A 19927-nucleotide genomic window follows, 5' to 3' on the forward strand; every position below is an offset into this window, starting at 1 on the left:
ACCTCTGTGCATCTATGCATCTCACATCAAGAGGGTTCTAGTTCAGGCACACTTCTGCCACATTCAATTCAGGTTCCAAAACACCTTGCAGGGTTGTTTTACAGATGATAGGGTTGTCGTGAGGCGCTGCCTAGGACCCTGTGGAGATAAGCTGGGATGTAAATGTTTTAAAATAAATAGATAAATAATGTAGGTGAAACATTCCAGAGTGCCTTTGAAATTGTGCAGAACAACAACACAATTGTTAACGAAGGAGTGGATTCTGCCATCTCCAGTGCTCTGTAAGGCTAAAATGCCTGGCTTCTCAGAGGAAAATAGGTGTAAAAAACTGTAGTATATAATATAAACAGCGCATGAAGCTTGCAGAGGCCTTTGAGAATGCAGCTGCCACCCATGGTTAGAGGTGATGTGCATTCTCTCTCTCTGCAAATGAATTACTGCATTGATTTGGATGGCTTCCTCCTTCTATCCAGCTCTCGGGAATGTTTGGCGTTGTTCTGGCTGAACATCAATCCATTTGTGGCAGAGTGTGAGAACTGATGAGTAGGGGGGAACATATGGTGGAAACAGGGGACTGAGCAGCACTAGCAAAATTCTTCTGAGGATGTTTCTCACAGACCTAGCAGTCCTTTTTCATAAATTATTTCCAAGGCCTTACATGTTTTGCTGGACAAAGTTGCCTGTTTATATAGTATATATAATGCATTATTAACTATGCCCAATGAAGCAGAAGTTTCTACATGAAATGTTTCATTAATGCATGGGTGTTGTTCCTGTTTTGTTATTTTTTAAAAAGAATTGTATATTTTATTATAGCTCCTGATGAAGGATGATACATCTGAAACATTGAGCAGAGCATTTTTGGATTTTAAGAATAAAATAGTTTTTAATACGTTTATCAAGCACCAGAGTTGATTTCTCTTTTTAGCATCTAAGCTGCTGAAGGCAGCCAGAACAAGGCAAGAAGGAAACAGGACCTTGGATAGCTCCAAGTGGATCTTGCTGGCTCGAACTCCTATCCTAAAGGAAGTAGCCTGTGCCTCATCCGAACCCTAAAAACATAGCCCTAAAAAAAACTGTTCCGGAGCCCAGCTTGTTAAAAACATCTGTATACAATTTTTGCACAGTTGAGGCTGATGGGAGCTTCTAGAGTCCCATTTATTATTTGCACAGCCTGGGGGAGGCCACCTCGTGAAGCCATATCCGTTGTGGAGAATTTGCAATATATTTCATAGAATCATAGAATTATAGAATAGCAGAGTTGAAAGGGGCCTACAAGGCCATCGAGTCCAACCCCCTGCTCAATGCAGGAATCCACCCTGAAGCATCCCTGACAGAGGGTTGTCCAGCTGCCTCTTGAAGGCCTCTAGTGTGGGAGAGCCCACAACCTCACCAGGCAACGGATTCCATTGTCGTACTGCTCTAACAGTCAGGAAGTTTTCCCTGCTGTCCAGCTGGAATCTGGCTTCCTTTAACTTGAACCCGTTATTCCATGTCCTGCAATCTGGGAGGATTTGGAGACTGTGGCCTGGCCTAATCTAAACCAAGCGAGATATTGCACTATGAAAGCGGTATATAAAAGGCAGGAGCTACACTACTGCTTTATAGCGGTATGGGCCCATTGACACATACCATATACCGCTTTCATACCTCTATATCCTGCTTGGTGTGGCTCCTGCCTTTTATATACTGCTTTCATAGTGCAATATCCTGCTTGGTGTAGATTAGGCCTGTGTGTGTGTGTTTATAGATCTCATTTTGGTATACAATATTGATTTTTGCATTATATTGTGAGGGTCCTCCTAATTTTTACCCTATTATAACTAAGCCTAAATAAATGGAACTGAAATAATTGCATATTCCCTCCTCTGTTCCTCTTCAGTCTCTCTGTGTCAATTTTTAGACTGAAAGCTCCTTGAAAGTACCTATCCTTTTAAAGTGCCATGTATGTAGATGGTGCTATATAAATACCACTACAACTTTCAATAATAATACATTTTCAGGATGCCTATGACTTATTGACACAATGAAAACTGGCCTTTGTTAAAGGAAATATTATCTTGGCCACCTTATAGGTCAGAAGCCCTCCCAAAGCAATAAAATACGTAAAAACAGTTCAAACATTAAAAGCAACAAAAACATAAACACAATAAAATAGCAATAAAGCCTACCCAGTTGAATTTTAAGATGCCTTTTAATAATGTGCTGCTTTCAATAATGTATTAGTTTTAAATGTTTTAATCAATTACATGTATTTTATGGTGTTTGCATATGTGTTGTATCCCGCAGGGTGACCCTATGAAAAGGAGGACAGGGCTCCTGTATCTTTAACAGTTAAATTGAAAAGGAAATTTCAGGAGGTGTCATTTGTATATATGGGGAACCTGGGGAAATTCCCTCTTCATCACAACAGTTAAAGCTGCAGGTGCCCTGCCCTCTTTTAAATCTGGTCACTCTAGTATAGCTCCTGCCCTTTTAACTGTTGTGATGAAGAGGGAATTCCACCAGGTTCTCCATATATACAAATGACACCTGCTGAAATTCCCTTTTCTATGCAACTGTTAAAGATACAGGAGCCCGGTCCTCCTTTTCATATGGTCACCCTACTTTCTGGCTTGCCCTGTGATTCTGATGGCCCATCTCTCTTGGCCCATCTCACAGAACACAGAATATCCCTGTGCGCGCTCTGCAGCAACATGCCAGCAGTGAGTCTTGAAATCACAGCCGGCAGGGTCTGAATTGAGCCTGTGTACTTGATCCAGCGCTGGCCAGATGAAGGAGCGATATAGGAAGACCAGTTGGTCACCCGTGAACGCAGTTGGTGAAGAAAAAAATCAAACCATAGAAAGGTTTAACTTGGGGTGACCGTATGAAAAGGAGGACAGGGCTCCTGTATCTTTAACAGTTGCATAGAAAAGGGAATCTCAGCAGGTGTCATTTCTATGCATGCAGCACCTGGTGAAATTCCCTCTTCATCTCAACAGTTAAAGTGCAGGAGCTATACTCGAGTGACCAGATTTAAAATAGGGCAGGGCTCCTGCAGCTTTAACTGTTGTGATGAAGAGGGAATTATTATTATTATTATTATTATTATTATTATTATTATTATTATTATTATTATTATTTTATATAGCACCATCGATGTACATGGTGCTGTACAGAGTAAAACAGTAAATCGCAATTTCACCAGGTTCTCCATATATACAAATGACACCTGCTGAAATTCCCTTTTCTATGCAACTGTTAAAGATACAGGAGCCCTGTCCTCCTTTTCATATGGTCACCATTATTATTATTATTATTATTATTATTATTATTATTCCAACAATAAAACCAGAAAAAGAAAAAAATTCTACAATTCCCAACAATATTTAATGTTTATCTCTCTCTTTTCCTTCCCCATGGGATAAAGGACTTCTCCCCCTTTATCTTTTGGGAAGGAGCAAAATGTATCACGTCGAAAACACGGGGAAACCATCTCCCATTTTCCCCCCATGCCGTGGCCGGAACCATATGTTCGGGACAGCGGGGGCAAGCCGGGCGCTATTGAGCGTCGGGCCCCTTAGCAACCAGCCAGGGAGGGGGAGCTTGTTGCTAGCGCGTCCGTGCGCCAAAGGAGTCCGTGTCGGCCGTTTCCGTTCCTTTCCGTTTCTCTTCCCCCTGCGCCCAACGCCTTCGGTTCCGCCGGGCTGCAACGCCAAAGGTGGACGAGGGCGACCCAGCTTCGTGGGATGCTGCTGAGCCGCCGCGGGGTGGAAGAGACGGACAAGGCGGCGGTCAGGCGGCTCCTGCGGGCCGGGCGAGGGGCCAGGTCAGTCTGCTGGTGGTGGGGGGCGTGGCTTTGGAGTAGCTACTACTAGTCCTCATGGAGGGACGGGGGCTTCATGCTGACCACCGTTGGAAGCAAGATACTGGGCAGAATGGCCTTTGGTAGGGTGACCGTATGAAAAGGAGGACAGGGCTCCTGTATCTTTAACAGTTGCATAGAAAAGGGAATTTCAGCAGCTGTCATTTGTATATATGGGGAACCTGGTGGAATTCCCTCTTCATCACAACAATTAAAGTGCAGGAGCTATACTAGAGTGACCAGATTTAAAAGAGGGCAGGGCTCCTGCAGCTTTAACTGTTGTGATGAAGAGGGGATTTCACCAGGTTCTCCATTACTCAGCAGTTAAAGATTACAGATGTATATTATCCATACCTATTTAGGACCAACCATTCAAGGTATTCCCTAATTGTGGACTTTGGATTCTCCCCCTTGTATTTTATATTCTTTTTGCTCCTGGCCAAGCTCAGCTGTCTTTGTTTTTTAGAGGTTTGTTGTGTTGCTTTCTCCTCTCCTTTCCTGTCCTTAGGTCTAGAGTGATGAAGAATTGGGGTGTGATTGGAGGGGTTGCAGCCGCTCTTGCCGCAAGCATCTACGTCCTGTGGGGACCCATCACAGAGAGGAAAAAACGCAGGAAAGGTAGGGGCGTGTGTGAAAGAAAGGCTTTCTCTCTCTCGGAGGCATGAATTGTTCATTGCGGCTGTTGTTAATGCCAAAAAACTTAGGCTTAACAGAAGACAGATACCTGCAGAGCGAAGGGTCCGTGAAGGAGTGCATGTCGAGAGGAAGAAGAGAAGATTGATCTAGGATAGTGGTTCTCAACCTTCCTAATGCCGCGACCCTTTAATACAGTTCCTCATGTTGTGGTGACCCCCAACCATAAAATTATTTTAGTTGCTACTTCATAACTGTAATTTTGCTACTGTTATGAATCGTCTCGGTTCCTAAGACCATTGGAAATATGTGTTTTCCGATGGTCTTAGGCGACCCCGCGAAAGGGTCGTTCGACCCCCAAAGGGGTCGCGGCCCACAGGTTGAGAACCGCTGATCTAGGAGGAAAAGTGGATAAGGAGAAGTTTTTCTCTCTCTGTCGTAATACTAGAACCCAGGGTCATCGCATGAAACTGATGGGTGGAAAATCAGGGCAGATAAAAGGAAGTATTTTTTCCACACAACGTATAGTTAAGCTTTGGACACCACAAGATGTCGTGATGGCCATGGATTTGGATGGCTTTAAAAGGGAATAACACAAATTCTTGGAGGAGAAGGCTGTCCATGGCTACGAGCCCTGATGGTTGTGTGCTACCTCCAGTATTCGAGGCAGTAAACCTGTATGCACCAGTTGCTGGGGAACATGGGCGGGAGGGTGCTGTTGCACTTGTGTCCTGCTTGAGGGTTTCCACAGGCCACTTTGGGAACAGAATGCCAGATGATATGGACCTTTGGTTTGATCTAGCATGGCTCTTTGTATGTTCTTACCATGGAGATCTTTGAAAGTAAGCTTAAAGTTAAGGTGAGAAGAGGGACAGTACAATGGACCATGAGCAATGTAACTGGAATGACAAGCAGAAGTTCTCGGATGTGGAGCGGTGTTTGAGATGGAGCAGAGAGAATTGGGAGTAGAACCAACCAGCATGTTCCGATGAGAGTGTCTTTTTCCCAGGGCTCGTGCCGGGCCTGCTGAACTTGGGCAACACCTGTTTCATGAACTCCCTCCTCCAAGGGTTATCCGCTTGTCCATCCTTGATCAAGTGGCTGGAAAGATTCACAGTCCAGTACCAGCCCAGCCAGAGTGAGACATCCGGCCGCCAGTACTTGTCCCTGACGTTGCTCCGCCTCCTCAAAGGTAACCATCCTTCTGTGGCATCTTCAGTTACACCCAGCATCGAATGAACCACATTCCCCAGGGCTGGTTCCCTTATTTTGCCTGTTGATTCCCGTTGCAACTTCCTTGTCACCTTACCTAGAAAGCATCCCCAGATAACCAGTTCCTCAGTAACTTTTCAATAATAAAGGCCCCATGGGATCATTCCAGAAAGACATCAAAGAACGGGAAAACGATACGCCAGAATCCATCCACAATAACTTAAAAAATATGGGTGCTTTAGGAGCACAGGAAGTGCCTTATAATGAATCAGGCCATGGGTCCACGTAGTCCTGCATTTCTAACACTGACTGGCAGCAATGGCTCCTCCCCCACACCACACCATCCTCTAACTTATGGTTTGCATTGACTCTCTTTCCCTCTGAATTTTTCAGCTTTATCCAGCCAAGAGGCAACCGAGGACGACCTCCTAGACGCGAGCTGCCTGTTGGAGGTCTTACGGGTGTACAGATGGCAGATCTCCTCTTTCGAAGAGCAGGTAAGCGCCTGGAATGGAGTAAGACAACGCTGCAGATGCTGCCCGGTTTTTCAACAACTGGCCAAGAAAACAGGAGTGGGGATCCTATTTGGCATAAAAAGAAATGTTCCCACTTCCTTGCACCAGTTCTGCCCTTTGTCTGCTAATACGGCCACGAAAGTCCACCGGGTGTAGCCGTCTGCCATTTATTTATATCTAAAGCTGCCTTGTGTTGAGTCGGATCCTCTTAATTTAAAATGTGTCCAATTGCCTGTTACATCACTGAAACTGGAAGGCCTCTCCTGGAAAGATAGAAGGAGCGCTTGGCTGATATTCAGCATGATGATGCTCCTGCCTAGACCCTGGTCCCTTCATATGAGGGACAGTCACACTGGCAGAGCAGCCTCAGTGACAATCTCTGGGCTGGCAATCGATCGGAGCCTCCAGAGAGGCCGGAGGCCGTGTGTCTTGATCAGCTGCAACCTGATAACAATGTGAAGGATGAGATTCTGGCTCGGTTTACAGGGTGTTGCAGCATACTTTCATTTGCGATCGAAGCCGGCGTTTTATGCCAAGACCTTTCACATTTTAAAATCTGTTTGTTGAAAGATATATTTAAAAAATATAAACCAAGGGCACAAGCCTATGCATGTTTAGACAGAAAAAAAGTCCTACGATTCCCAGCATAGCTCCAAGGGCATCCTTTCCCTCCTGTGACCTAGTTTATTTTTCTGTTGAGCTTGACCTGTTGCTATAAACTTTCCAGTCCTGTGTTTTATTTGGTAGGATGCTCACGAGCTGTTCCACGTCCTCACCTCCTCGTTGGAAGACGAAAGAGACCGTCAGCTGCGGGTCACGCATCTGTTTGACGTGCATTCGCTGGAGGTGAGTGTTGGAGCGATGCGGTGGGGACTTTGGGCACGGTAGGAGGGCCGACGTAGGCAGCACTTCAGGCCCATGGCGCTCTCTCTCCACCCCAGGACCATCCCACATCAACCCAATCAGATCATGCCCCGAGAACGCAGGGCTATTGCAGAAAGTGCTCACGGCTTACTCAGGGACTTGGACTGTTCAGCCATCACTGCTGAGCTGTGCTTTTTCCTACCCTTGTTGCAGGGGCGTGTCGTACCCCCCTATGCACGCGCTGGTAACCTCAAGGCTTGACTTCTGCAATGCGCTCTACATAGGGCTACCATTGTACCTAGTTCGGAAACTCCAACTCGTTCAAAATATGGCAGCCAGGTTGGTCACCGGTACATCTAGGGGTGAGCACATTACACCAACATTAAAATCACTCCACTGGCTGCCAATTAGTTTCCAGGCAATGTACAAAGTGTTGGTCATTACCTTTAAAGCCCTAAATGGTTTGGGTCCAGGCTACCTGCGGGATTGCCTTCTCCCATAAGTCCGCCTCGCATACTCAGGTCCTCTGGGGTGAACTTACTTCCGTCAGCTAAAACTAGGCTGACATCAGTTTCCCAGAGGACCTCAACTTCTGTCGCCCCCAGATTGTGGAATGGCCTGCCGGAGGAGATTCGTAAAATTAACTCTCTGTGTGATTTTAAGGCAGCTTTAAAGACTAGCCTTTTCCGGCAGGCCTACCCAGATCAATGTTAAATCATGAATTTTTAAGATGTATTGATTCCTGTTCTAATGTTGTTCCCCGCCTCGATCCAAAGGGAGAGGCAAGTGAGAAATAAATATATTATTATTATTATTATTATTATTATTATTATTATTATTACAGAACATTTGAATCTCCAGGCATGTCAGTGCAAACAAGCCCCAGGGCCTTGTTATGTGCAAAGTGATCTTTTTCGTGGTTTTTTTTTCCCAATTAATACTTTTATTTATTTTCCACAAAAAAACAGACACATAAGGAAAGGTACCAAAAAAAAAAAACCCACTCACTACAAACTATACAAACTACTACACCACGCATACATCTACTAAAATAACCACAATACATAAGGCTATATTTCATTTAAAGCGATCTTCATGTCAGACGGTAAACATCCGTTGTTTCTAGATTGCCAGGTACGAATTTCATAACAACAAGCTAATGCATATATATCAAAGGCAAAGGTACAAGTTATATATAAAACCCACAAGCAAATAAATCATCCTTTTGCTGTTCTTGTATATACTCGATAAAAGGTTTCCGGTCCAATACATATTTGATACAATATTGTATTTATACAAGATTGTCCTTTCATGTTCTTTCATGTACTACCGCTGTTAATTTCGCCTTCTCCGCCAATTCCATCACCTTGAGGAACCATTCTTCCATTGTTGGGTACTTGTGTTTTCTTCCAATATTGCGCATATAGTAGTCTTGCTTTTATATTGTATTTTATATTATGGTTTTATACTGGGGTTTTTTTATACTTTGAATGTTTTTAATTTTTGTGAACCGCCCAGAGAGCTCCGGCTATTGGGCGGTGTAGAAATGCAATAAATAAATAAATAAATAAATTGCTGCTGTCACCATACGTTGAAATAACAATCTTTTATATTTAAATTGATCATCCCCGAGTCCAAGCAAAAACAATTCTGATTTCATTTCTGTGTTTATCTTTAAAAAAAATTGCATTAATACATGTATTTTAACCCAGTACGCTTTTGCTCTTTTACAAGACCACCACATGTGATAAAAGGTTCGATCTTTTTCGTTTTTAACCAACCCTGTTTTGTATTTGTCTGTGTAGCAGCCAGAAGTCCGTCAAAAGCAAATACGCTGCAGAACGAAAGGTAGAGAAGCATTTGTTTATTTTTGACGCGGTGAAATGCGAAGGGTCTTTGTAGCATGCACGCTTCGCCCCGCTGGCTCACAGAACAGCACTGTTCCCTGCGGAAACGCCCTGCCTTGGGGGCTGACCGTGGATGGGGAGCTGGGGGGGGGGGCATCCCAGCAAACCTGCCAAGTGGGGCGTGCGCCATTTCGAAGAGGAAAGGGGCCTGGCAGTTGCACCCTAGAAGCCCTTCAGCCCCTTCCCCAACCTGGTGCCCTCCAGATCCGGTAGACCACACTGATCATATTTTGGCATCTGTAGGTGCGTGTGTGGTTGTGCATTGTAAATGTCGCCTATAATGTAGTAACAGCTTCTGTGCTGTGCAGAATGATAAATTTATTTTATTTATTTATTTATTTATTTAAAACATTTTTATTTATTTATTTAGAATATTTATATACCGCTCCCCATTGAAAAATTTCGGAGCGGTGTACAAGGTAAAAATGAAAATAAAAACAGAATAAAACAGTTAAAACTAAATTTAAAAGAAGCAAAAAACAGAAATCCAAGGCTGCAGGTTAAAGAAAGGCTTCTTGGAATTAAGATGTTTTCAGGAGGCGCCGAAAGGAGTCCTATATCAATAAGATCTCAGGGCGGCGTACAGATAAAAGCCTACAGTATAAAAACAGTAAATATACGCAGCTAAAAACAAATTAAACCATAAACCAAATTAAAACAATATATGATTTAGAAGCAGTCAAACTAAGACAGAAGGTGTTGTGGTTTGTAGGGTCGCTTCATCCCGTGTCAAGCCACTGGAAGCTGCAGCATCCTTTTCACGGGCGGCTGACGAGCAACATGGTTTGCAAACATTGCAAGCATCAGGTACGTCAGCGGGCGTGAGAAAGAGGGCGACCGGCAGGCGAAGGAAAGAGCAAGAGAAGAGAGAGAGGGGGGAATTCGGACTTCCCCATGACCATCCTGGAGGAGAGTGTGTGTGTGTGTGGTGGAGGGAAGCTAGGACCCAGGGGAAGCAGAGTCGTCCCATAAGCTCAGGGTTGGGCAGGGCTTTGGCATGACCCATGAAGGCTGGTTGCCAAGCTGGCAGAGGAGGGGAGAACTTGCAAGCCTAGGCAAAGCCCTGCTCTCTCCCACGGAGCCCTCCTAGTCCCTCTCCGTGCCTTTGGGGGCAGTTGCCCCCCACCCCTTCTTTTCAGGCCTTATCGATGTTTGAAAGCTGGGGAGGGGGTTGAACCTCTTTCACCCCGAGGACTGAATTCAATCTTGGAGAAACGCTTGTGCTGCTTCCCCGTGGCGGGCGGGGCAGCTCCAAAAATACCAACGTACCGTGATTTAATTCTCTCCCTGCCAGTCACGGAGCCTTCGGGAGGCATTTCAGCGTTTTAGAATTGGGGGTGGGGTGGGGGGAACCCATGCAAAAGCCAGGAAACCACCAAGTAATCCGTGGTTGCAGGAAAGGTGGGGCTGTGAGAAGAACCTTGGAGGGCCAGGCAGGACGGATGTGGCCCGCGGGCCTGAGGTTGAACACCCCTGTTGTAAAGCGTCTGTACCAGCGTATCAAGCTGCTAGATGGGTCCACCCAGCCCAGGGCTGCGTACTCAGGCTGTCAGCAACTCTTTTGGGGGTTGTGGGGAGAGAAGGGTCTTTCCCACCCCTGCATGAACACTGTGGGGGGGACGAGGCCAGGAGGACTCGAAGCCAGAGATGCCTTTTTTCCTTTCTCCCTCAGAGTCCCCTCAGGTACGACACTTTTGACAGTCTTTCCCTGAGCATCCCTGCTGCCCTGTGGGTAAGTCCTCCCTCCCTGGGGCCGGGGGAAACCCGGAAGGTTCACACAGCAGAGCGAGACTCGCTGGATTTCCAGAAGGAACACCAACACTTTGCGTCTCTCTCTCTCTCCACCCCTGCCTTGTCCATAGGGGCATCCCCTGACGCTGGACCACTGCCTCCATCATTTCATCTCCTCCGAGTCCGTCAAGGACGTCGTATGTGAGAACTGCACGAAAGTACGTCTTCTGGTTTCGGGGACCCTCAAGGTCACTTGGTGGAGATTTGGTATCCCTTCATGCAATGCAAAGACCGTTTATTCCGTGGCCGCTTGGGAGTTACCTTGCTAATCTTTTTGCATGCTTAGAAATAGGGCTGGCTTAAGATGGGTGGGGGCAGGAATTCCTGCATAAAAGTTGTCTTAGGGACACCTGAGGAGTTTAACATGACACATCCGAGAACTGCTTAGAATCTTGAACAATTTACCTTTGTAAACAGCTGCAATTGTGAAATTTGTGGCGGTTTTGAGTCCTGCCACCTGCCTGTTTTGGGATGCTGCAGCTGGGTCAGGGAAATGTTATTGAGGAAGTGGTTCAAAGCAATGAAACAAGTCTATTTCATATGGGGTTTTTACCCTCCAGATCCAAGCAGAAGGGACTGGGCAGATCACAGAGAACCAGAGAACCACCTTTGTGAAGCAGCTAAAACTGGGAAAGGTAAGAAACACCTCCCCCCCCACACACACACACACCTGAGGTCTCCTTTACTGCAGCTTCCAAGGATAGGCCCCCGAGGGCTTCCTGTCAGGTAAGTCACCCCCTGCCTCCATCTTACAGATGCAACCGGCCTGTGTGTCTGTGGTCTTTGCGTCAAGAGCAGCCTTTGCTTGCGCGGGGGTGGGTGGGGTGCCTCTCACCTGTGGCCATGTGCAAGACACGCACTTCCCCACCTGCAGGAACAAACCGTGAGGGCTTCCGCCTGTACTCTGAATAGTTTCAGCCAATCAAGACAGCTGCTTTTTATGAGAACCAAGCCAGAGAGCAAATGCAGACAGCTTGTAGCCCTGCCATGTGGTGGGACTGCAACTCCCATGATCCCTCACTGATGCTGGCGGGAGTTGCAGTCAGCAACATCTGGAGGACCAGAACTCCCCTCCCCTCCGCTGTATTTATTTATTGCATTTTTATACCACCCAGTAGCCAAAGCTCTCTGGGCCGTAGAGGCCCCTCGGCCTCTGGTGCATTCCGAAGACCCAGCCGGCTGCCATTGCGGAAGCCCCCTGCTTGCTCTCTTTGCAACGTTGCCCCTTCCAACTCTGCTATTCTAGGATTCTATGAGCACACCTTCCACTGCAGCCTTCCCCAACCTGGGGCCCTCCAGATGCCTCGGCTGGAGATGGTGGGAATTGTAGCCCAGCGCATCTGGAGGGCCTGAAGTTGGGGGAGGCTGCTGTGCCGCTTTCCACGCCCTTTCCCCTTCCTCGCTCTGGCTCTTGACCAAGCGCCTTCCTCCGCAGCTGCCGCAGTGCCTCTGCATCCACCTGCAACGGCTGAGCTGGTCCAACCACGGCAGGCCTCTCAAGCGGAACGAGCACGTGCAGTTCAGCGAGTTCCTCGTCATGGACGTCTACAAGCACCGCTTCTCCGCCCGTAAATCGAACCCCCCAGACGGCCCGCGGGCATCGCCTGGCGCAAAGGACGGTACGCACCAAAGCCTTTGCAAGGGAGGGAGAGAGAGAGAAATGGCAGGCCCACGCCCAGCTCCTTCCGTCCCGTCTCTCTAGAGGGCAAAGCCTGGGAGCCGGAGTTTCCAGGGCCCGGGAGACGCTCTCATATTTATTTATTTATTTATTACACTTATATACCGCTCCCATAGCCAGGGCTCTCTGGGCGGTTTACAGAAATTCTAAAATTGAGATAAAAACAAGTATACAAAATTTAAAACCCTAAAACACAGAACATACACACATAAAGCATTAACCCACCCAGGTATCCCCTAATCTACGCCGTCCGCTCTATCTTGATGAATTGGTAATCAGCCGTTTCGTGAGCCAACTTGGGATGAAAAATTGGGTGTAAATAGAAATGCAAATCACGCCACCGCAAGAAATCCAGCCCCCGAGGTCTCAGGCATGCAAATGGAACATGGGATGGGGTGCACATGAGTCTTCAGTACGTGTGTGAATATTCTGGAAGGCAGGGCTTGGGCAAAAATGGGAAAACGGGAAGAACTTGTGTGTGTGTGTGAGAGAAAACAAACTATCCATTTTGGGCTTTGCCCCCCCCCCCAGCCCCTCGACAAGTTTCCACAGACGCAAAGTGGCCTCCAGTTCAAATAAGTCACACAAACACCACCACCCCTTGTGCTGCATCCTTTGCTAATCCTCCAGATATGCGTGGTGTGCTCTCTTAATAATAAATGAAGAATTAAAAGGTACAAGTCCTTGTGGGTTTGGGGAGAACACGCGGGCAGGAGCATCTTAGCGCTTAGAAACTAAAGAGGGCTTCTGTGATTGCATTTTAGGGCAACTTGATTGCATTTTAGGGCAACCTGGCAAATAGGTTTATGAATATTACTAGTCCACAATGTATTTTTTTCAGCATTCTCACCACTTAAACACATCGATATTCATCATTTGGGGTCCCAAAGAAGAAATGGACCAATCCCCTTTGTGTCCTGGTTGCCCAGAGGTGGCTGTGACTCACCACAGGGCAAGCGGCTATTTATAAACCAGGCTTCGGGGCTTTTAAATGAAGACTGCCATACAGGGCAGGACCAAGAGCATGGCCCTCTGGCATATGGGGGGCCCGTGTTAATGTCGTGCAATGCATTGCTGTTCCTTGTTTCTTGCAGGGGTGGAACAGCCGGGTAGCAATAAATCCTCTTTTATGAATGGAACATGCTCCCCGTCGCTGCTGACCTCCCCGGTCGCTTTCCCATTCATGGGAGGTCCAGACTGCAGGTGCGTCACCACGTTTGGGACTGTTGCTCAACTTCCCTAGAGGGCAAAACCCCTGGTAAAGCGACATCCAATTGCGGATTCCATCGGCTGTTGACTTTTCCTGTTCGTTGCCTGGGTCCCCTGTGCCTAGCTCCCAGGGTACAAAACCCGGGTGAAATGCTGCATGGCTGCGCACCGCCGTTTGCAAAAAGAACCATTCTTGCGTCACGGGGCTGGGTCGTCTCTAGAAGCAAGTCTGGCCTGTTCAATTAGACCACCGCCCCTTTGAACCACCTTGCACATGGCATTTAAGGGGAACACGGCCCGCACTAAACATGCCAAATCAACCTCTCTCTCCCTTCTTTCTTCCTTTGGCAGTTCCCCGACATACCTGTACCGCTTAATGGCCGTTGTGGTCCACCACGGGGACATGCATTCGGGACACTTTGTGACATACCGACGCTCCCCGCCGTCTCCCAAAAACCCGCCGGCTGCCAGCAACCAGTGGCTGTGGATTTCGGATGACGTGGTGCGCAAAACCACCCTGCAAGAGGTCCTTTCGTCCAGCGCCTACCTGCTCTTCTACGAGCGTGTGCGCTCCAGACTGCAGCCCCAGAGCCAGGAGCGCCGAGCTGAGGAGTGACGGGAACTTCCCGGCCCGATCCAGTGGACGTGCTTCTCGGAGGACAAAGGCACACCATCTGTATGGTCGTGCGGATAATTGCTGCTCTGCGCCACTGGCAGGAGCTGTACCGAAATTGCACTACCCCAAACTCAAGTCAGCTCACACCCTTATGCTCCTATGCACCCGTCAGTGTTACAGAAGCGTTTCTTTATGTGTCTGCAATATTCCCAAGCTGGAGGATTTCAAGCTCTTAACATCCCACTTGTGATTTTTTTTTTAAATCCATTTCATGTGTTGTGATGGAACTTACTTAGCATCAACTTTTAAGTTTCACCTTTGTGACAGGTTCAGCCAGGTGAACAGTCCCAAAGAACTTCTGTCGTATCGAGAGTGAAGAATTAAAGACGACCTACATGTGCCTTGAATTGATCTTATTTTGAATCTATAGGATAGCAGCTGTCTCGGGGGCGGGCGGAACAGGGGCGGGGGAGCGGATGACTGCTGGCCACGCGATTGGTTACCTAAAATCCCAAGGGCTGAGGGTAATGTTGTGAAAGGCCGTCTGTCACACTACGGAGTCAAGAGTCTGCAACCAAGTCTCCAGCTGGGATGAAGCGTCTACTGGGCAGAAAGAAGCCGGTTTCTTTCCACGACCAGTGATGTGGTCATGACCGTGTAAGTCAGATGCAATGAACTTCTAATGATGTCATGTTTCCTATAAGAATCCAGCTTAGCAAAGAAAGGAATAGTTTTTCCAGGCTCAGTTCAGACAACGCGTTTCTCTACACAGTGGGGAAACTCCGTTCAACGGTTGAGTTTCCAGGGGGTCCTCCCCATGGGCTACCGTGGTGTTGAGTAAAATCCATTGTGACGTTTGACTGACAGTTCCTCCTCAATCTGTCCTCCCGATGGTATCCCATCAGCCATTGCTGCAAAAACCCAATCCTGCCGGCTCTCCTAGAGCGGCACTCGCTCCTTTCGCCACTCTTGCCAGGGAACTCTGTAGCCAGCAGGAAAAGTCAATGCAACAGGAAAGTCCACAGAGCCCTACACCAGCCTTCCTCAACCTGGGGCGCTCCAGGTGTGTTGGACTACACCTCCCAGAATGCCCCAGCGGGGCATTCTGGGAGGTGTAGTCCAACACATCTGGAGCGCTCCAGGTTGAGGAAGGCTGCCCTACACACAACACACCAGTTGTGCAAGAACTCTCCTCTGCACGGTGTGGATATTCAGCGTGGAGTGTTTTCTAAAAAAAAAAGCACCACCGTTGCATGGAGTTTTCCTGCCAGACAACACGTTTCCCAGTGGTGGTGTAAAAACTCCACCGCGGAGTTCTAAAACCACTGTTGAGAACCGTGTTGTCTGAACGGACTCCCTGTTTCTGGATAGTTCTACTACCGACCCCCACAACACTCTGTGTCTTGCTGGTTTTAAACCTTCAAACGTTTTGTACATTGGCAAATCTGCTTCTGCTAAATACAAACGCTGTTCTGGTTTTCAGGGTGTTTGTGTACCCTTGTGTGTTCACGTGTGAGCGAAAGAGACCCAGTTCTTGTCTATGTGAGCTGACCTTTCACTGCAGAACCTAAGTAAAAGAAGTGACCCGAGTGTTGCTGCTACATGCGTGTTACACATTCCTCCAAAGGCAACAACATCCCAGCAACGAAAACGGCAGTGGTCCTGCATCTCCTCCTTCCGACCTTACATCATTATTCATTCCTGGGCAGCAACTGAAGCATCTTACATGGCATAAAAGAACGTCCGCTATAAGTTTGGTGTAATATTTGTTTCCCAGGAGTTGCATATTAAGACTCCCTGTAGTCACACAACCTGTCGCTTTACTAAACAGGCGTACCCCTTGGGAGCATGGAGGGAACCCCCCACCTCCAATTTTCCCGACATGCCAATATGGCCACATCGGCAGAGAAGAACCAACGTCCAGCCATATCCACCATTCCAGGTGCTGTATTTTCCCTCAAAGAGAATTTTTGGATACAACATTCTCTGTGTTTCGTGCTTCACCTACGTGTCAAATAGACGGACGGACTCTGGCGAAAGAGAGAGAACGTTTCCCAGAGGCCCGAAAGGACCGTGTCGAAGCCAGATCTTGGTCCTGCTAGAGCGCCATCACTTTCCGGAATGTCAGGTTGATTCTGGGCGCCAGCACCTTCTTCCGGCTGGGCAAGCTGTGGTACCAGTAACGGTTGGTGGGGAAATTCATCAGCAGCAGGCTGCCGTGCTCCAGCGGCACCTTGACGGGTTCGACGCGGCGGCGCGAGGGCCCTTTGCCTCGGGAAGCGCCGTGCCGGAAGACGAAGTCTCTGCAGGCGCCGAAGGACGCCGACGCGATGGGGCTGCGCGGGACAAGCTCCCTTTCGTCGTCTCGGTGCTCCCCCATGTGGTCTTGCCCGTCTTTATACCTGGGAAGGAAAAAGGGACGTTCTGAGCTAAATTCTCCCCAAGCTGACGCCCTACAGATCTGTTGGAACTGGGAATGATGGAATTCCCGGCTGGAATTCATTGGAGGCGCTCTGATCTTAAGGCTACCCGTTCGTTTAAACCAGGGGTGTTGGAAGCTCAGACCCACAGGCCCAAAATGATCCCGACCGCCCATCGTTTGCTGGCTTCCTGACCTTTGTGCGTGTTTTTCCCCATTCTAGGATGTTGAAATGCCTCTTCGAAGGCTTCGTTGGAAGCGCTTTCAGCTACGATACGCCGGTCATTTCGGCCCTGCCCTTTTGCTTTCGGCCCGCCCACTACTAGAATGCAGTCCCCAAGCGCTTCTCCAAAACGGAATTTTGGGAGCTGAAAAAGGATCTACACCTTGGAAGAGATGCTTCCAGTTAGTTGCCAAGGGCAGCCTCTGTGCTACAATGCAGGGCTGTTGTGGCGCACAGAGTCCCTGCAGCTTGGCATTCACTGGATGTCACAACACTGCAAACATAATTAATGCAAGAGAGCATGTAGAATTGACTGAAAGAACTGGGCATATTTGACCTGGAGAAGAGACGGCTGAGGGGAGACATGACAGCACACTCTAAGGACTTGAAAGGCTGTCACACAGAGGAGGACCAGGATCTCTTCTCCATTGTCCCAGAGTGCAGGACACGGAATCATGGGCTCAAGTGATAGGAAGCCAGATTCTGGCTGGAGATCAGGAAAAACTTCCTGACTGTTAGAGCGGTATGACAATGGAGCCAATGACCTAGGGAGGTCACACTAGAGGCCTTCAAGAGGCAGCTGGAAAACCATCTGTCAGGAATGAATTAAGGTGGATTCCTGCATTGAGCAGGGGGTTGGACTCGATGGCCTTGTGGGCCCCTTCCAGCTCTACTGTTCTATGATTCAGCTCCACCCCAAGCCCTGCAGGTTACCTGTTAATCAGAACAAAATTGAAGGTGTGCCCAGTGGCCAGCTGGATACGGTCTTTGATGTGATTCACAACCGGGATCCACGGCTTGGGGGAGAAGGTGACGCCTGAGTAAGTGTACGTGAGCCCAGCATCCCCGTAGGTCACCTGTTTCCGGGGAATGTTGTGCCACTTACCAAAGACATGCAGTTTGGTAAGCGCCCCTGTTTTGAAAAGAATGAAACGTGTATTATTCTTTCATTTGCCCAATAACGAGCATTCTCGGGGCAGATTCCAAAGAGAGAAAAGAATAAAATGCAATGCATCAGAGCAACCGTGCTGGATCAGACCAAAGGTCCGTCTAGTCCAGCGCTCTGTTCACAAAGTGGCCCAACCAGCTGTTGACCAAGAACCCACAACCAGGACACGAGTGCAACAGCACCCTCCCACCCATGTTCCCCAGCAACTGGTGCACAAATTTCACCCAACAGCACAGGAACGGATAAAGGTATAAAAGAACAGCAATCAAGAGCTGGAAGTGTCTAAAATGTTTTTTTGGGAAATGGTATTTGGTGCCAAAAAGAGCTGGATTTCCACAACCAGATGTGCGCCATTCACCTTCAAAGTATTCAACTTCCTTTTCGAGCTCCTGGAAGATTCCGTCGGCCTCGGTTTTGCCGAAGAGGATCTTGTAGTCGCAGTTTAGCCCCTCGGCCTGGATTCGCTTCCAAGGAGCACCTGCCAAGGGCGGCTCATCTTGGCGGGCCGTGTCCCCCCTGGGCCTCTTCGCTCCTGTTCTGCTGCCTTCCTCGACGGAGTCTGCATCCTCCTCGTCTGGGCCAGGGGATTTCCTCTTGTTCTTTCCTGCTGCGGTCGTAAGAGACCCTCTGACCAGGAATTTATCCATCACTAGGTGTTACACACCTGAATTTTAGGGGTGGGAGAACAGGCAGGGGGGCAAGCCCGCCATTAACAAAACCGGATTAAAATATTGATGCTACCACGGCTGTTTTCTGCCACGTAGGAGTCAGACAAGGCCTCCGATAGGACGACAGCTAATTCTGTCACCCTTGTCATTTTCTTGGCTGCACATTTGCCAGTGAAGTTACCCTATTTCTTCGATTCTAAGACACACTTTTCCCCCCATATAAACATCTCTAAAAATGGGGTGTGTCTTAGAATCGCAGGTGCGTCTTAGGGGTGTGTGTGGTTTTTTTTTTCTGTTGGCGGTACTGAAATTAGTGTGCGTCTTACAATTGAAGAAATACGGTAATCTGCAGTAGGGTCTGAAACAAGACAGAAAGAGGCTTTAAAAAACAACGGCACACAAATTCACACATGAGAGTTACTACCCCAAGAAGCGCTAACGGCCACTGACTTAAGGTACTTTGAAAAAGAAGGCCCGGAGACGTCAGACGCTACAGGATGAGACGGACTGACAACTCAACTTTGGGACTTGAGTTGGGCTTTACCTATAAGCCGGAGGGGGGGAAAAACATTCTGTGGGCAGATTACAAAGAGATAAGAGAATAAAATGCAATACATAAGAGCCAGATCCCATCAACGGTCTATCAAATCCAGCACTGTTCACACAGTGGCCAACCAGCTGTCGACCAGGGCCTGACAAAGCAGGACATGGTGCAACAGCACCCTCCCACCCATGTTCCCCAGCAAATGGTGCACACAAGCTTACTGCCTCTGACAGCGGGGGTAGCATATAGCCGTCAGGACTACTAGCCATGGATAGCTTTCTCCTCCATACCCCCTGGCCTCTAGCCCATCCAGCCTCTAGCAGCTCCTCCCTCTACAAGCAATGCAGCCAGCTGATCCCCATTTTCATGGACCATGGAAAATCATGGATTTTCAAGTCCACCAACTCCATCTAATGGGGCTCCCAAGCCTGGGCAAAGAGAAAAGAGCCAGGAAAGGAAACGGGACGTTACAAAAACGCACTGGTCCCTCTTCACACGTTACTTTTTTCCCTAACAGGTTGAACACGCAAGAAGCGGGTACACGGCATGTCTGAACGCCCTTGCTGCGAGTACCTTCTTGTGGTGGGTCCGCCTGCTGGGAATCGGGAAAGGGACCCCTTTGGGGGCGCCTCCTCAACGTTTATATTCAATTCCCATATGTAATAAGGGCGAAGAAGAGCGAGGGGGTGCCCATCAAGGCTGTCATGCGCATGCGTCAAGCCAGCCGTCATTTCTCTTCCTGCTGAGGGCGGCTGAGCCCGTTTGAGCATCAGACTCAACACCGCGCATGCGTCGGATTTCCCCGCCCATTTCTCCTCCCCTCAACGTTGCTAGGCCCGCTTGAGACTCAAC

The 19927-nt window shown here is 48.3% G+C and overlaps 2 protein-coding genes across 4 annotated transcripts; one reads left to right on the forward strand and one right to left on the reverse strand.

Annotated features, from left to right (window-relative positions):
• Positions 1–3711: 3711 nt before the first annotated feature.
• Positions 3712–14673, forward strand: USP30 (ubiquitin specific peptidase 30). Of its 2 annotated transcripts, none has more exons than XM_063143673.1 (13): positions 3712–3811; positions 4356–4465; positions 5490–5672; positions 6086–6189; positions 6955–7053; positions 8877–8919; positions 9691–9785; positions 10651–10710; positions 10841–10927; positions 11330–11404; positions 12205–12388; positions 13542–13650; positions 14008–14673. In XM_063143673.1, the coding sequence occupies exons 1-13, from the start codon at positions 3732–3734 to the stop codon at positions 14270–14272; spliced, it is 1494 nt and encodes a 497-aa protein (XP_062999743.1). In that variant the 5' UTR covers positions 3712–3731; the 3' UTR covers positions 14273–14673. The 2 variants fall into 2 exon arrangements, with proteins under 2 accessions (XP_062999743.1, XP_062999744.1); XM_063143674.1 differs by having other exon boundaries at positions 8880–8919.
• A 1548-nt stretch (positions 14674–16221) lies between these two features.
• On the reverse strand, positions 16222–19759 carry ALKBH2 (alkB homolog 2, alpha-ketoglutarate dependent dioxygenase). Of its 2 annotated transcripts, XM_063143677.1 has the most exons (4): positions 19649–19759; positions 18222–18527; positions 17629–17827; positions 16222–16674 (listed from the first exon to the last, which is right to left on the reverse strand). In XM_063143677.1, exons 2-4 carry the CDS (start codon positions 18508–18510, stop codon positions 16371–16373), a joined length of 792 nt encoding a protein of 263 aa, XP_062999747.1. In that variant the 5' UTR covers positions 18511–18527; positions 19649–19759; the 3' UTR covers positions 16222–16370. The 2 variants fall into 2 exon arrangements, with proteins under 2 accessions (XP_062999747.1, XP_062999746.1); XM_063143676.1 differs by lacking the exon at positions 19649–19759 and having other exon boundaries at positions 18222–18562.
• Between the last annotated feature and the right edge of the window lie 168 nt (positions 19760–19927).

This window comes from Elgaria multicarinata, chromosome 18 (assembly GCF_023053635.1).
Source record: "Elgaria multicarinata webbii isolate HBS135686 ecotype San Diego chromosome 18, rElgMul1.1.pri, whole genome shotgun sequence".
NCBI classification, from domain to species: Eukaryota; Metazoa; Chordata; class Lepidosauria; order Squamata; family Anguidae; genus Elgaria; species Elgaria multicarinata.

Excerpts from the sequence above, each read along its gene's own strand:
- USP30 (XM_063143673.1), top strand. The coding sequence starts at position 3,732 with ATGCTGCTGAGCCGCCGCGGGGTGGAAGAGACGGACAAGGCGGCGGTC. Across the intron at positions 8,920-9,690 it reads AATACGCTGCAGAACGAAAG|GGTCGCTTCATCCCGTGTCA; the intron begins GTAGAGAAGCAT and ends TGTGGTTTGTAG. Across the intron at positions 9,786-10,650 it reads GCAAACATTGCAAGCATCAG|AGTCCCCTCAGGTACGACAC; the intron begins GTACGTCAGCGG and ends TTTCTCCCTCAG.
- ALKBH2 (XM_063143677.1), bottom strand. The coding sequence starts at position 18,510 with ATGGATAAATTCCTGGTCAGAGGGTCTCTTACGACCGCAGCAGGAAAG. Across the intron at positions 17,828-18,221 it reads GGAAGTTGAATACTTTGAAG|GGGCGCTTACCAAACTGCAT; the intron begins GTGAATGGCGCA and ends TTTTCAAAACAG. Across the intron at positions 16,675-17,628 it reads AATTTTGTTCTGATTAACAG|GTATAAAGACGGGCAAGACC; the intron begins GTAACCTGCAGG and ends TTTCCTTCCCAG.